Raw genomic sequence first — 16665 nt, 5'->3', positions numbered from 1 at the left:
CAATAGAATCGTCGAGGAATGAAAGGAAGTACGAAAGATACTGGATACAAAGTAACACTGTATTCTTTTGCAAATCGTTGTGTATTAAATATTCATAACATCGTTTGGTACAATGACCGACAAAAATTGACGGCATGCACGAAACACGCGTGCACGTGAAACGACATCCTCTGCGCGGCAACCATTGCCACAAAGACGCGCGATTCATCATGGAAGTCCGAGGTAAAAAAAGCGGCGGAACGGTATATCTATACGTGTCTGTAATTTTTCGTCTCTTAAATACGTTGCATAAATCACGATCCTACCTAGAGTCTATGGAGTCCTCGTTACGACAGAATTTTCTTGGCTTTAAAGTTATGGTACAACTACCCCGAACTATTCTCGTGTGCTATCGTGTACAAAATATCATACGTACACGCATATGTATAGAAACAAAAAAAAAAAAAAAAAAAAAAAAAAGGAAAAAAGACAACAAAGACTCTGGATGGAAAAAGAATGGAAGAGTACAGAAAATGACGAAACATGGACAAAGTTTGGCAAAATTCAGCGGTTTTCCGTGGCTGGAAAAAGTAAAAGGGACAGTACGTTTCTACCCTGTTCCGAATGAAACGCGTACACCAGATACGAACATTTTTCCGAAAATGGCAATAACTACCGTGCATTGGTTATTGTATTCTCGATGAATTGTGTGTTTCTACGTCGTTTCTTCTCGTATAAAATACATCGTTGCGGTTGAAGAATCACTTAAATCGTTCCAAGATCGAAACAGAACACGACGAGATTTAGATTCTCGTTTAACGCGCAGAATACATCGCTAAAGTTGTCACGGTCTAATAAGCTTGCCACTGTAAGTAAAACAAATTTACTCGCAGCGATATTAATCTATAACAACTTTCGTTACACATTCTGCACAAAATCCAGTCTTACATCCTACGATTTCCGCGAGGCGAAAGAATCAAGGCACTAAAAAGACAGTATCGCGTGCCTTCGAAGTACGAAGGACGAAAATGGCGCGGACGCCGATCGAAAATAGTCGAAACGATGAACGATCGTGCCCTGGCGATCTGTCGCTGTGCGACACGTATCACGAAGCGTATTACTCTTTGAATAAAAATAGCTCTTCGAGAAAATATAAAGCCGAAACGAAGGTCGAAATTGGCGGTTTTAATTTCGTCGAGATCCCTCGCTCTTCGAGTGGACCGCGCAATCACAGATCTCAGATTTAAACGACGAACGATCCAAAAATTCTACGAATTAATTTCGAGTCGAATACGGAAACGAGAGTGAGAAACGGATTGTTACGCGTTCTGTTTAGTCTTTGTACTATTCTTCGAAAAGATTATCATTTTCATTTGTCGTTAATAAAAAAGTTCACTTTTATTGTCCTGCGAAGTATTCGTCCTCTCTCTGACGATTTGACGATAGAACGAACGATCTTTTTTCAGATTTTCACGAGATTTGCGTCGTCGAAGATATTCTATAAGACCGTGACACGATTCGACAAATCGATTATACGCGTCTGTTCGGCATATTTGTTGCGAATTCGCCTTGGTGATCGAAATGGGCGTTTCGATTAGTTAAATTAGCGTTTCTCGCTAAACTTCTTACAAACTAGCAAGCGTGCATGTCGCGATATTATCACACCTACGTGCCATTACGTTTCTTACGCTTAATCGATAAACACTTTTTGTACGTTTTCTTTCGTCTCTTTTTGTGCAATGTGCACTAGGAACAGATTGGCGATTTCCGGCGGTGTTAAATCGATCAATCTTCTATTTCGGTTCAATGATTTATTATCTTCGTGTATTAAAAATTGTCAATGATCGATAATAACCGATTCTGTTGTGTTCTGTTGTGTTCTGGTCCGTTTTGCTCTGTTCCGTTTTATTCTGTTCTGTTCTTTTCTTTTTTTTTCTTTTCTGGTCTGTTCTGCTCTGTTCCGTTTTGTTCTGTTGTGCTCTGTTGTGTTCCGTTGTGTTCTGTTCTGATTTTTGAATGTGATTAGCAAGCTCTACGATAAGAAGATAATTTCTCATTATCAGCTGTAAAATAGTTTCGATCGATGATCGGCCTCGGAAACCTCTTTATCTCACAGACTGCTCTTTTGTCACGATGAAATTGAACGAACGAACGCACGTTAATGCGAAAGAAAAAAGAAAAGAAATATAAAACGCGAACGGTCCTTGTTCATAGGTAAAAACGACGCTCAAGTATAATTTACGTATCTATACTCGTACATAATACGCGCGTAAGCTACTAAAAACGACAAAAAGAAACCGTCCCGCAGTTGTGTCAAGTCGATGGTAAAGCTTCGTCGTGCGCACGATCGACGCAACGCGAATAAATAATAAAAGAGAAAAAGAAAGAGAGAGAAAGGGGGGGAGAAGAGAAATGGGGAGAGGAAAATGGGCGCCTCTATCCACGTACTTGATGATACTCGTTTCAATAATTCTCACGGATCCCGCGTGTCGTGGAATCCACGATCTCGTGGATCCGGGTACTCCGAGCCACGTTGTGCTATCGACTTTGCTCGGTTAATCGCTCGAATGTATAGGAATGCCCGGTAAAAATCATTGATGTCGCACGATGTGAAATAAGTTTTTGAAAATTTGAGAAATTTGCCAATTTAATTTAATTTTAATTTGCGAAAATTTCGAAATTCAGAAGTTTGAAGGATAGGAGACGAAAGATCGAAGAAGCCGAAAGTCGAAACTGAGAATTTGACAATTTGAAAGATATAATATGAAAATTTCATTTATTCGCAGAGTTATGTTCGCGTAATAGAACATATCAAACCGCCTACGTAAAGGTCAACATACCGCATCAATGATCCTTACCGTACACTTGGCGTACGGTGTTGTACAGCCCGACGTCAGTAGCGACGATTCTGACGTAAATCGCCGAAGATCGATCGAATTTTCTGTGATATCTAGCCACGCGCTTATGTCGTACGCGTTGTACATCGGTTACGCGGGTCGCATGGAAAGTGGCGAAGCAGTGGTGAGGATTCTCTTTGCTTAATTAACATTGCTTTGCGCGTGAAAGAAATTTGCGTATCTCTACTCTTCGCATATTGCTTTGTATATTTGAAATTACAATTAGCAGAGAACGAGATAGACGGAATTTACTTTTTTGTCGTTCCTTGGAAGGAACTGAGTTTTCGTGAAAATAGCAAAAGAGCAAAAAAGAAAAAAAGGAGAGAAAAGGAAGGAAGGAAAAGTAGAGATCCAAAAAAATAGGCACAAGTAATTTTTCGTATAGAAATTCGATACGCAAACTCCTCTTAGTATCTAGGTACGGTACACGCGCGCGATTACAGCAAAGAAATAAGAAACAGAGAGAAAAAAGATCCGAGGATCGACGATGGATCCTATCTAACGGATAACGTCTTCGTCGTCGATACAGCCGTCGTGCTATCAATAGCGTGAAGTGAAACATAGAAAAGGAGCGAGACGAAGCTACGAGTCGAGAGCTCGCACGCTCGCATGACCTTTCGCTGGATGATCCAGCTGCGGCAGCATCACCCACCCTCCCGGTGGTCGTGATCGTCGTTCCTCTGGTCGGACGACGAGTTCGCTCGACGAGAGCGCGGAAGGTGTCCAACGACACGCCGGCATCTGTGGTACGCGCTGAGCGATTATTCCGTCGCACCGCAGCTCCTTCGAACCCGGCGCTTCATTTGTCCTCTTCGATGATCTCCTGGATGCTGACGTAGGTTCCGGTTATGAAACCCAACACGCCGAACAGGATGATAGCTACGTTCTTCCAGAGCCTCCAGTAGCACGCCCCTAAACCGTTCTCTTGTTCCCACACGGTGACCAGTTCGATCACAGAGGGGAACATCAAACCCAGAGTGGATAGGCACACAGCGCCTACCAAAGAGATAAACGGACCTAGGTTTGGAATAGCGATCGCCACGCCGACCGTGAAGATCACCATCAGCATACGGACTAGGTATTCGCCGAGCAGTTTCCTCGAGCTGAAATATTGTTTCAGGTTCTTCCAGATAATTTCCATCGGAACGTAGAATTGGAGACCGTAGGTGAGAAAGATGGCAACAGCGATCATTAACTTGGCCGATTGGGCCAGAACCTCGTCTTGCTTTGGGTTCAGAGTGATCGAGGCTTTCGTTTGCTCGCCGTACCGCCAGTAGCCGAAGAAACCGACGGTGCTGTACAACAATACCACGCAGAACATGCCAGTGTTGAGCACACCCGGGCAACCGATGAAATGCGTCGGAGTTTTCATATTGTTCTCGAGAGACATCACCTGTGAAAAACACGATTTTCGTGATTCAAAGATTTATTTTATCCGACTTACGGGTTCGCTTAAATTTTCCCTTCTATCTCTATCCAGAACGATTTGTCTCGCGCAACTTTGAAACGATCTTTTCGATCGCAGAATTTAGCGAACCTCTCCAACGACTACCTGTTACGGTTACACGAACCGCTGCACTCTTACGACTATGACAATGGCATTTGCGCTAGAAAGCTAGATACAATATCTGTCGCGCTACTAGCAGATACTTAAAGAAGAGTATCTTGCGATTTTTAATTAACGGTAACTTTCAGTTCGATAGATTAAAGCGAAGATTAGATTAATTCTCGATCATATCGTTAAGTCGTACGCAGCTATAACTTTTTGTTTTAACATTAAAAAGTCTGGAAATTTATCGGGGATCGATCGTCGTTCTATAGAACGTTCTATCGGCTTAAGAAACGAAAAAAAGAAAAAGAAATTGCAAAGCTTCAAGGCCGCTGGAGAAGTGCGCAATATCAAAGCATGAATTTCACCGCGATCGCGATCGCGATCGTGATCGTTCATCGGAATTTTCGATCTGACGCGGCGCGGCGTCTAGCCGGCAAACGTTCGTAACCGTTTATCGCATGATCGAAATACTAAACGCGATTCAACCGCTATGCTCGCGACCGACCGAGCTTCGAACGGAATACCAACGATACGCTCGGCTCTATAAAATGGACGAATCAACTGCGTAAGATGCTAAATTCCGTGAGAAGATATCGATTAAAGATTCGAACCCTCTGTACTCCGTTAGCACCGGTACAGCGATCTCGGTGACGTGAAAATATCGTTTCAAAGATGACGCCGAGTTATTCGGGAGCCATAGCAGCCATTTGTTTAACTTTAACTAACTTAATAAGAACAGGAACGAGGAAAGTAAGCGATCTGTCTTTCGTACTCGTGTGATGAAATCGAGAAATTGACAGGGGAAAGAAGGAAAGAGGAAAAAAGAAAGAAAGAAAAAAAGAAGAAAACGGGATTAGTCGGCTCAGCCTTCGAGAGATACTTTTGGTCCAAATTTACAAGGATTCGATCGGGATTCGTCGATTATACTTACCACACCGATGCCTTCGAGAGCGAAGATGGCCGTGCCAAAGAACAGAGGTAACTGAGACCAGCTCGAAAAGTTGGGTAAATCGCTGATGCTGGGCAAGTCGCTGAAAATGTAGTAGAACGTGATCCCCATTCCAGTGGCGATCAATATGTTGGCGATCATGGAGAACGGCGCCAGGAATTTCAGGTTTCTCACGAGCGAGAAAGCGATCAAGAAAGGCAACAACGCCGCCATATAAAATCGAACATCGCGGTCGGTCTCCGTGTAGTAGTCGACCACCCCCTTGATGTTGGTTGAAATGAAAACTATGTACACGCAGCAGCAGCCTATCAAGTCGATCACTAGGAACGAATTGATCGTCGCCCTGAAAAAATTCCAGAAACGGGTTACTTTCGAGTCTTATCTTGATTTTCTTATACTGGTTTTCGGCCGGCGAGCGGCACAAAACTTTATTCGATATTTATTGCGTACGATCTTGGACGCGCTTTCAAACGAATAGTTGAAATTTTAGAAAGGACAGCGGAAAGTCAACTGCGACGGATGATGGATAACAGTGGTCTGATTATAACCGTTTAACGGGTTGACAGCCGCTGTGGCCATCGTGGCAGTCGTTGGCAGATTTTTTTAAAACGACCAAAGTAGGACGAATTTGAAAGATTAAGCGAAGAAAACGAAAGATTTGGACAACGCGAACGTAACGAAGGAAAAGAAGAGAGCTTACTTGGCTAGGCGAGCGTATTTCTGTACCGGCTCAGGACCGACCAGAAACGCGGCTTCCGCGACTTCGGCGAACCCTAGACTCGGCGTTTGAGTCCGCCTGCATAAATTATGAGCGCATTTGACCAAAATATGAACGCAGTAGGTGCAAACAGCACCGATGAAGAAGGTAGCGATCAGGCCGAACAACAGACCGGCGTTACGGAAGGCCATCGGCATCGCTAGAATTCCCGTTCCTAAGCTTCCTTTCAGAAGATGTATCAACGTATCCAGATCCGAGGTCGGATGGGCCAACTTCCTGTGCTCGAACGGATTGTAAAGGGCCGCTTCCTCGTCGTTCGGTCTTTCCACGAGCGGTAACGTCGAGCCGTTCGTGACGGTAATCGGTATGTCATTTTTCTCGCACTTGTATCTGCAAAACAAAGTCGTTAGTATCCGGTCGAGTTAACGGCTGTCCGATATAATAAAAGGGACATTTAATATCATAGTTTTGAGATGACGAGTAAAGAAGTGTCTGACGCGGCGATTTACGGCTACGGTACGTACGGCACGACCGTGTTTTTTCCTTTTTCACGCACCGATTGTACGCGAGTGTTCTTTGTTCGGATTAGGAAAAAAAAAAAGTGTGTAAGTGTACAGGCATATACGTCGACGAGGGAAGTGTAGAGAGCGACGTGCGTGAGAGATTTTCCTCTCGTACTCGCGCACCGCGTGCACGCCACGCACAAGGATCACGGATCAGTAGGGAGAACAGAGAGGATCGAAGCGTTCGATAATTACGATCGACCGTGCGTTACTCCGCGATCGGTCCGTAGAACGACTGTACGCGTAAAGTTCGCGGAATGCCGTAGTCAGACGTGTAATTAACGATTATTTTTGTTTCGACCGTCGAAGAACAACCTGTAAAGAGCAATTACAGCGGGATACGTTACAACGAGCGATCTTTATATCATATTTTCGCATAGACGACGAAAAACAGAAGCTGCGACCACGAACCTAACTAGTGGAAAATTGCCTCTCCTTTCCACGCGTGTTAAGTCGTTTCCCCTTTTTTCCCTTATTTCGTTTTCTTTTTCTATTTTAAGCGAGAAAGATATTTATAACTCATCGAGTTTTTCTCGTTTACGTAAGATATTCGTGACGAAATATTCGTTCGTTGATATTCGCTTTAATCGCGAAATAATTAATTACGCCGTCTTACGCAATCGTCGATTTATCATTCTCAAGGATATCCGGTGAATACGTTTACGATTATTTATCGTCGATCGCGCGTACGACTATTTTTTCATAGTTCGAGTCGAAACAACTCAGTCGATTTCGAAAAGAGGAAAGCGTCTGACTGCGCCATTGAACGCACGCTTACCAGTTAAACGTTCCACTGAACTCGATGATAACACGATAAAGACGTGATTTCGTGGGCGAGACGTACGCGTTTCAATCGTGCAAAAGCTGAACACTCGTAACGCGCGTTAATTCTAGAGTGGAGGAAACGAAGGTAGCAACGAGCGTACCACTTAACGCTAGATCTCGCGGTTTTAACGGCTCTCGCGGCGCACGATCTCGAGTAATATCGATCGGTTATTCTTCGCGCTGTGCACTTACGGTTCGTCGTCGGTTTGAAAGGTGCCAGCGAATAACGTCGAAAACGATTTCCAAGTACTCTTGGTCTTATTTTTATAGGCTTTATATACGTACGAATTCGTTTTAATCGACTTTTAATCCAGCCAACGATAGTATTCGTTAAAATTTCACCGGAAAAGGAGATTTCTTAGAACGGCAAAGAGATTATCAATCTCGGACGTTTATTCTCTCTAAATAATTAATCGTAACAACGTTAGATCCTATTAAGATTCTATCGAGACAAGACCGCGACGTTACTCTCTGGCTCCTCGGTGAAATTATCCAATTTAATTTCTACTCCGTGGAATGCCAATTTCGATCGATCGAGCTTTCCACCGAGCGAAAGAAGCGTTCTATCGGCGAGCTTGTCAGTCGGTCGATGATGGATTTCCCATCGAGTAGTAAAAAAACTACTTCGTCATCGAAGAACCGTTTGACGTAATGAATTTACGCGCGCGTCTCTACCAGCCTTTCTACCCACGTTTCTACGGACAAACGGTTCCTTCGATTTCCTTTCTGTCGCCCAACTTTCCGCCCTTATGCACGTGCCCAGAGAATATCGAGAAAATCGATCGAAAGAATCGCGGAAACTCGATCAAAATCTCTCGAAAACGTCGCGGATTTCTCTTTGTTTCTTTTCCCTCTCTTCTTTTCTTTTCTTTTATTTTCATCCGTATACCTCTAAATCGTTAGTTTCGAGTCGAGGATCACGCAGGTGCCCGACTCGACGTTTCTCGTTTCGCATTGTTTCGTGCATCTTGATTAATTTCATTATCGTGCACTCGTTCTATCATCTTACGCGATCGAGGGAAAAAGTGCATGGCGCAACGTGTTTCGCGAAATGACATTTATGATGACATGAATTGATCGATCGATTACTCGCACTTTTTATGGAATAGTAAATTAGCTTACTTTTTGTTCTTGTCGAATGAAACTCGACGCGATGCGACGAATTCGTCGTCGATCTAACGATTTATAAGGTACGAACGACAACGTTGCCAAAAATCTGTCTCTGCTAGTTTTACGTCGTTTATTAATAAACCGATTTTAAATGTCCGATCCGTGGAATAATAACGTCGAGCGCGTCGAGTTTCGCGAGATGTTCGCAAACACGTGCCAACGAATTTTATTTCTAGTTAAACGTCGAGTTTTGAAAATGTTATCGCGGTCGTTTAACACTGACGAATGTTTCCCTCCGTACGTCCAGTTATTTAGGAGAAACGCAAGTATTATCGTAGTCGTAATTCCGTTTTAGACGTAAAATCATTTTGTTTGCGAATGTTTCGCTCGAAATTTTTTATTATCCGTAGCTACATCGGTTTCGTTCTCGTTACGAATACAGCAGTGCACACGTCGTACTTTAGCCACAGCTTTTTACGATGAATAATTCATGGACGTATTTATAGGAAATGGCGAGGAACTTGTACGCTTGTCGATTCGACGGATACTCTATCGAATGATTTCTGAGAAATCTGTTTCGCTGTAACAATTTCGCGATATATCGTGGCAAACTAGTTTCATCTATGAATTTCTAATATTATACTAAAAAGGTAAACCGAACGTAGGTATAATTGCTACGTACGTAATTTCATACTACTAAATTTTAGCGCGTTTTTAAGTTACCGAAACCAGGTACCTTCGCGTTTTGCCATGCACTGTTTCTCGATGTTGATAACGTTCCGCGTAAATTGAACGCAACTTCGATCACGAACGATCATGAACGATCTCGAACACGAAAGCAGCGTTGTTCGCGATCACAAAAACGAGAAAACGAGCAAATCTATCGGACGAGATGGACAATCGGACGGACTCGTTCGAGAGTTATCGTTCGACGTTTTAACGTTTCGATTCTTCGATTGACATCGAGATCTGTTTCGATTTTACGTTTACCGAATACTCTACGTTTTACAGGATCACGTATTAAGTACGTGTGCGTGTACTTGTGTGTGTATTTCTCGCGTGTAACGACTAGATACATAACGTAGGATGTACTGTGAAAAAAAATCGCAAAAAAGTAGGTGTGTAGGCATATAGGTACCCATTGAGGTGCGGTAGTCTCTCTCCTTAGTCGTGCGAAGCTTTCTTAGTTGAGAAAGCTCCGGGATAGAATAGTGGTAGTAGTAGCGGTAGTAGTAGTACTAGTAGTAGTAGTAGTAATAGTAGTGGTAGTAGCGGTAGTAGTAGTAGTGGTAGTAGTAGTAGCAGTAGTAGTAGTAATGGTAGTAGTAGTAGTAGTGGTAGTAGTAGTAGTAGAGTAGTAGTAGTAGGTCTGTGTGTGTCACGTTACACGTGACAAGAGTTCACGCGCCGCGATCAGGCTCAGAGGCAGCTGCAACCACCGCACTGCATCACCGCGACGCCCAGCGCCACGACGCAGTACGACGACTAACAAGCCTTCTTTGCTTTTTGACATTTTGCACTTTTCGCCGAGCGTGTTTTTTCTTTTTTTCTTTTCTTTTTTTTTTTTTTTATCACTTTTATCAACGTTACTTTTCGGTACTTTTTTTCAGATTCGATCCGTATTTTCTCACACGAACGTCAAACGATCGTCTATTTAATTTCAATGCCAATTTTTGTTTTTTAATCTTGTCTTTTGATATCATTGTCTCTGAATAATTTGGACAAGCACTAATTCGCACGACGTCCAGTAATTTGTGTTTCTCTTTCTTTCTTTCTCTCTAGGTTCTTTTTTTTTTTTTTTCTTATTTTTGGATCGTTTTCGTAATTTCGTTGATATCGTCCGTCGGTATGTTTGCGTCGCGTTTGCGTCCGGTCTCGTGTCGCAGAACCCCGTTCACGTATTTCGTTACTTCTCGTTCTAATCTTTACATCGTTGTTTTTTGTTTTTAATCTCAATGTTGCTTTTTTCGTCCTTTCGTTCGACGAAGCGTGTTCGTTCACCGTCGCTCGACCGAGCATCTGGCGCCAGTACCTACACGTCGATCGTAACAAAACCGCCACGATAAATCCGCGTTTTGAACCCGCGATCGTCCATCAGAGAGACCGTGCCGTTTCTTTCTCATAAATGGTACCGTGTGTACCTATATGTATAGTATATATATTTTGTTATTTACTTTATATTTTATGTTTTACTTTTTGTCACTTTCACGTTATTCGCAGAGCACTTTCATAGAGCCCGAATCTATGCCCGCAGTTTATACGCAAGTCTGGAATCATATAAATGCACATATTATATAGTAAAGACAGATTTTATCTTTATCATAATCCTTCAGAGGAACATAGTTTGCTTGCATACCGCATGGCCTCAATTACGAAGCATCCTCAGCCAATGACGAAGAAACCGCCGCGCCGCGAGCTTTCTCTCCTTTCTGCACCTTGAACCCCTTTTACCTTTTCCCTCGTTTTTCCGTATCTCCGTCTCTCTAGCCTTTCTTGCTTTTTCTCGTTTCGTTATCTTTTAAATAGTAACATTAGCGCGCAATGGCAATTTAACTAACGATAAAGCCTATATCGCAAAGAGATCGACCAGCTTCGAGAAAAATTGGAATCTCCATAGAGAAACTACGACAAAATATTACGTAAAATTGCGACAAAAATATAATACCAAATAAAACTAGGCTTCGTAACTTTTTTCTACTATTTTTCTTTGCATTCTCGGCTACTGTTATGCCCTATCAATGGCTCGTGTATGTATCGCGAAACGCGTAAAACGCTAAAAGGGACGCGCGATTCGTTCGAAACGCGGCGTTTCCACGGTAAATCGTTTCAACGTTTCCGACCCGCCGACCTTGTCGACTAATTATCTTCGGCACGAAATTTCCGAACGCTTATATACACGCGAGAATTAAAACGACGCGTATTTCTCGCGAAACGATCTTTCGTGATTAGCCGCAGTCGCGTTTTTAATTAAGTATTTTGCACTACGTATAGGTTTATGTAACTGCAGGTATTATGGAAAAAAAGCGGGATAAACGTGATTACTCCGAAGAGTTATAATTACCGATTACTTCCGCGTTGTAAAGCGTATTTTATAATTGTCGCAAACGATCGGTTACGTATGAGAAAACTGACCGCGATAAACAAATTTACGAAACCTAACTCCGCTCTATGAAAGAAAAAGATTACCGCGATTAATATGAGAAATACGGAACGTACGCGCGAAGATTGGAAGGAAAACATTAAGAAAGCGACGTTTCTTAAGGTGCAGTAAGGAGAAATTCCATCCTCTGCGCAAAGGATCCAAAGATTTCGTCGTATCGCAGCCAAATCGACGATCGAGAATCGCTCGTTTATGCATGATTTACGTATATTGTATCCTCTCATTTTTTTTCTTTTCCTTTTTTCCAGGCCCTTCCTTATCACTTTGCTACTTCTGTTCGCGATATGGCAGAGACGAAGATGATAAAATCGTTATTACAGGGGACTACGTATTATGTACATATATGCAGGGGTTGAATAAACCATAATCGTATAAATTCATCGGACAATCGAACGTTTGGACAACGTTTCCCTTTTCCTGGTTCTTCTTGCTTCTTTAGAGCAATTATATCGCCAATAACCAGGAAAACTAGGAACCTGCTTTATCAATTATACAACTTGAATTCGTCATTGAGTCCGTCGTTGTTCAACAAGGTACACGAATAATAATTAGGATTATATCGTTCAGAATGTTGCAAGCAGTTTGCCGCGATGTAAGGCTAGCTTATTCAACCCTTTCTTTAAAAAGATATTCGAACGTTGATCGATTTGAAAGTAAAATCTACTTTGCGTTTTAAGTATACCGTAGTTACAAGAACTTCAATCGTGTGCTGCCAAAACTTTTGTTACGATTCTAACGTGATCTCGCTATCGACTGCTATACAGATATAGTATACGTATACTCGTATTACGCATTCGTGAAATGGAAACACGTTACACCCAGCACTTACGGTGTCCAACGCATCGTGCGTATCAGCTCCGATACTCTTCGAAGATAACCCATATTTTATTCCAAATTATAAAAATACTATCACGACGTTAGATCGATGTTATTCGACGGTGCCTGTAAATACTTGAAACAATATCCACGATATTCCTAAAGTAAACAGCGATACGTTGAAAAGATATCACTACGCATGCGATAACGTTCGAACATAAAATTAATGATATTCGTTCGTTCATTCAAAAAAAAAAGAAAAAAAAAAAAAGAAAAAAAAGAAAAAAAAGAAAAAAAAAAAAGAAGAAATAATTCAGACTTTTAAGACTGCACAAAACGAGGTGGCCTTCGGTTCTGGATTTAAATGGGTTATGGAGACGAAGCAGAAAAATGATAAAAACAGGAAAGTAAAACCAAGAGAAAAGTAAAATTGTCAAACGTACGAGTACATGGCAGGCACGCTAAATAAAAACGGAAGCGCGTTTCTGCACAAACCAGCGATAACAGAATCGTCACGATTCAGCAGTCAATTGTCAAGCATCCCTGGTGCCAGGCTACGCTACGAATTCTACGTCAGCGATCACAGGCGGTATGCACGAATTAGTTGTCAAGTTATTTCTATATATTATGGAATATCGTATTAAATAAATAAATAAATAAATAAATAAATAAATGAATGAATAAATAAACAAATAAATAAATATATATATATATATGTATGTATATATATATACACGTATGTATGTACGTATAATAATAAATTATATCACAGAGAGCACAGAGAATGAGAGAATACACATATATACGATATAATGCACAATATATGATCCTCGGGTTGTCACTCACGTTTGCTTGAGCACGGAGCATTTGAGTTTGGCAAGAAAGCAATGGTGATGATTGGTCGTGGTAGCAGATAGTGAATCGCTCGACTATCGTTGAACCGTTCGTTCGCGTTGGTTTCGTAAACCAAGTTTTCGCACTTACTTGACAAGAACCGTGTCTGACAGTTCTGTTTTCACACCGTGCTTCTTTGGGTCGTATTCCGCTATCATTGGGCGCATTGGCGTTCTCTGCAACGAATAAAACGTTTATTTAGAAAACGATTCTTCGACCATATTTTACGTATTTACATAGAGAGGATTCGATAAGATGATCGCGCAAGATCGTTTTTCTCAAAAAGCTTCTCGTTTCGTGGTCCACGATATTCTCGATGAACGATACACGAACAAGAGGATTCGTCGATTTATAAATTATTTGACGCGCGAAACATCGTCTCGAGTGTTTCGACTCGATTTATAAAGTTCGGAGGAAAACGACTGAGCGTAGTCACGTTTGCCGAAACAGAAGCGTGCAAAAATAGTGGCAATTATCTATGCTTTTACGTAACCAACGAATTACTCACCTTACGTAGCTGGTTCGATAACAATGGAATCGCGGATAGAGTGTAATTACCATCGTATCGTCGAAACGTAAAATTGCCACGTCTTGGCCGCGTTGTCGTTTTGTTTTGCGCATAAGCGATAGGACTGTCGTTCGTTAATAGGATAATGAAAAATAGGAAATGTAAATGAAATTAACTGGCTTGGTTCTAAACACGCGGAGAGAAATTTTCCGATCTTGACGATGAAACTACGAATAGAGAACGTTATAAATAATCACGAGCAACAACTTTTGCTCGGGTGAAAAATGACGCGAGGAACGGGGCGGAAAGGAATGTTTTTAAATATCGAATATAATCGTTATGCTTGAGTTTTAACAGAGACTCGAGAACTTTGCGTTTTCTACCGAATTCCTCGATTCCACGCGACACAGTTTGTTTCTCTGTTTCCCGACGAAACTTTGATTTTCTATTACGATTCGTTAACTGGGTCGTTTCTCGATTATAAACGTCTCCCAGGCGTGCATTTAAAAATAAATGAGAACGAAGTAACTCGCCTTGTCCGCGACAAACGCCAACGAAAACATGGAACAACTTGAAATTCGCGTTCTCGATAAAATAGTAAATAGTAAATAAATTACTCGTGCTAACGCGTGTTACCGCAGTCGCAACTTTATCGAACAATCGGTATCGGTAACCTTTATCGATACCGTGTAGCGATATAGACGATCGATCGAGATAAGCGCTCCCTTCGTAGATAGATAGCTTTAATGTCAGCAGATAAGCCGACCAGTTTACAAACAGGCGTTTTCAAGTTGCACGATCGGATAGCATCGGAAACTTTGTTGCGACCAAATAGATGGTCGTCAAACACCGAGTTTAACTTTAAGATATGCACGCATACGTAATATCGAAATATACATATGTGACAGTTTAGATAAGATAATGTCCAACAATTTGTTGGAAGTCGACGTACGACTTTGAAAGTGAATTTAACAACTTTTAGGAAAATTTGTGGTAAGTTTTAACGCAATGTTTTCTTCCACTTTTATGCAAACGATTACTCGATATGCGAGAACGTATATAAACGTGTTTGGTAGCGAAACGATCGAAGAGAAACGGTAATAAGCGAATTTATCGACATTTTGCGGCATACGTGGCGAAGCAAGAAACCTCGAACGGTATCGTTTGCGCTATTTAGAATACATCCGATTCCGTACAAAAGATCTGGCGCGTCAAGCAGTTGCCAGTGTGTATACACAGAAATTTGCGTTTAGCTGGCGCCTGTACTAAGCCACACATCGATATACGTAATTCGTGGTGTGCCTGTACAACTCGAACGAACGAAACTCCTGTTGCTCGATCTTTATCGGTCGCCCGGTAAGCCACGGCAACACCTATCGTCGGCCTCGCGTAGATAGATGGATATTGTTTTACCGTCGAGCCAATATCGTTTTAAACGAATGTTTTAAACGAATGCGGTTAATCACTCTGACATCCACGATGAAACAAAGGGGACAAACCAGATTCGAATCAAGTTGCTCGCTTCTATTCACCCTGATGTAAGAACGATCGTTGGCTGTCGAGGACAAGGAGCTCATCTCTACGTCGTGCACGCTGTCCGTGTTCCCCATTGTTCAGTTCGTCGAACGCGTCGCCTTCGACATTCCTCCCGACTACTGTTCGCCTTCTTTCCTCCACCGGTTTCTTTCAACCCTCTGAGATCGTTTGCCGAGCACGGCTGCCAGTCGTGCGTGTGCCACGTGTTTTATTTATCTTCCATTGGTGCCAAACACCGATGCCGTGTACGCCAGAGCCCGCCGTTTCGAACGAGATCCGATTTGTCCCAATTCGCTGGCAGCCGCAGCTGTCGACGTTACTCGTGCAAATAAAATCGCGGGGATACGATCTTCGCGGAATATCACCAAGTATCACCAAAGAACCAACTCCTGTCACCTTTCCACGAGGCTTTAACAAAAGTAATCGTTGCCTGGTCGATGCGCCGTTGACGAAACTGCCGAAACATCGCAGTAACGCAATCGCGAAAACGCTATCTTCGCTTTTTCACTGCGAGTAAAACCAGATCGGGAAAGGAAGATCGCTCGCGGAGGATCTATCTTGAGATCTCCCCACTCGAAAGATAAGCTCGAGAGGAGGAAGAACGCGAAACAAGTCCAGCCAGAAAATCGGAGCAACTCGAGGCGATTTCCCGTCGAAACGGACAACGCATCTTCGGCACGATTCCTTCGGGTGAACTATACTCGTGTTCGTCTTCTCTAGCGACTCTATCTATGGCACAGCGAGTGCCGCGGCGCAGAAAATCGCGGATCGCTGCCAAATCTTTCGGCAATGTTCCGAGGACGGGCTCCTTATATACCAAACAGCTACGAAAATAGGAAGAGCAAACAGACGTCGTAGCCGTCTCACGTGAACAACTCGTCTCGCTCCTTCCTCGTGTTCCACTCTGTCTCACCGCTAACCAAGCTTAACAGAACACCTCTGTTTGAACTATGCGACAAATGGACACGTTCGCGTCACCTACGTCCACGACGGCCACGGAATTGAACAACGCTCTAACGATCGCACGTGACTTTTCTTCGAATCGATATGGAATTCGCGTATTCACGACCGTCCGTCTCTCTCTCTCTCTCTCTCTCTCTCTCTCTTTCTGTAGTGTGGTCGAATAGAGTTTTCACGACGATATTTGCAAACTCGAAA

At 42.5% G+C, this 16665-nt stretch overlaps 1 protein-coding gene across 3 annotated transcripts in view; it reads right to left on the bottom strand.

The window, feature by feature from the left end:
- Positions 1-62: 62 nt before the first annotated feature.
- The window catches only part of LOC100644569 (proton-coupled amino acid transporter-like protein pathetic), a 36787-nt gene continuing 20184 nt past the window's right edge, over positions 63-16665 (bottom strand). Inside the window, exons 1-5 of one of the 3 annotated variants that reach the window (XM_012313360.3) lie at positions 15471-16406; positions 13554-13639; positions 6078-6485; positions 5360-5720; positions 63-4269 (exon numbers count right to left, since the gene is read on the bottom strand). In XM_012313360.3, coding sequence (XP_012168750.1) covers positions 3676-4269; positions 5360-5720; positions 6078-6485; positions 13554-13639; positions 15471-15581 — 1560 coding nt within the window. In that variant the 5' untranslated portion in view covers positions 15582-16406 and the 3' untranslated portion in view covers positions 63-3675. Of the gene's footprint in view, positions 4270-5359; positions 5721-6077; positions 6486-13553; positions 13640-15470; positions 16407-16665 lie in introns of those variants that run through there. The other 2 variants (XM_003398703.4, XM_003398702.4) reach the window with 2 other exon arrangements.

The sequence above is a fragment of the Bombus terrestris genome, chromosome 11 (genome assembly GCF_910591885.1).
Source record: "Bombus terrestris chromosome 11, iyBomTerr1.2, whole genome shotgun sequence".
NCBI lineage: Eukaryota > Metazoa > Arthropoda > Insecta > Hymenoptera > Apidae > Bombus > Bombus terrestris.
This window is presented reverse-complemented; position numbering and strand designations above follow the sequence as displayed.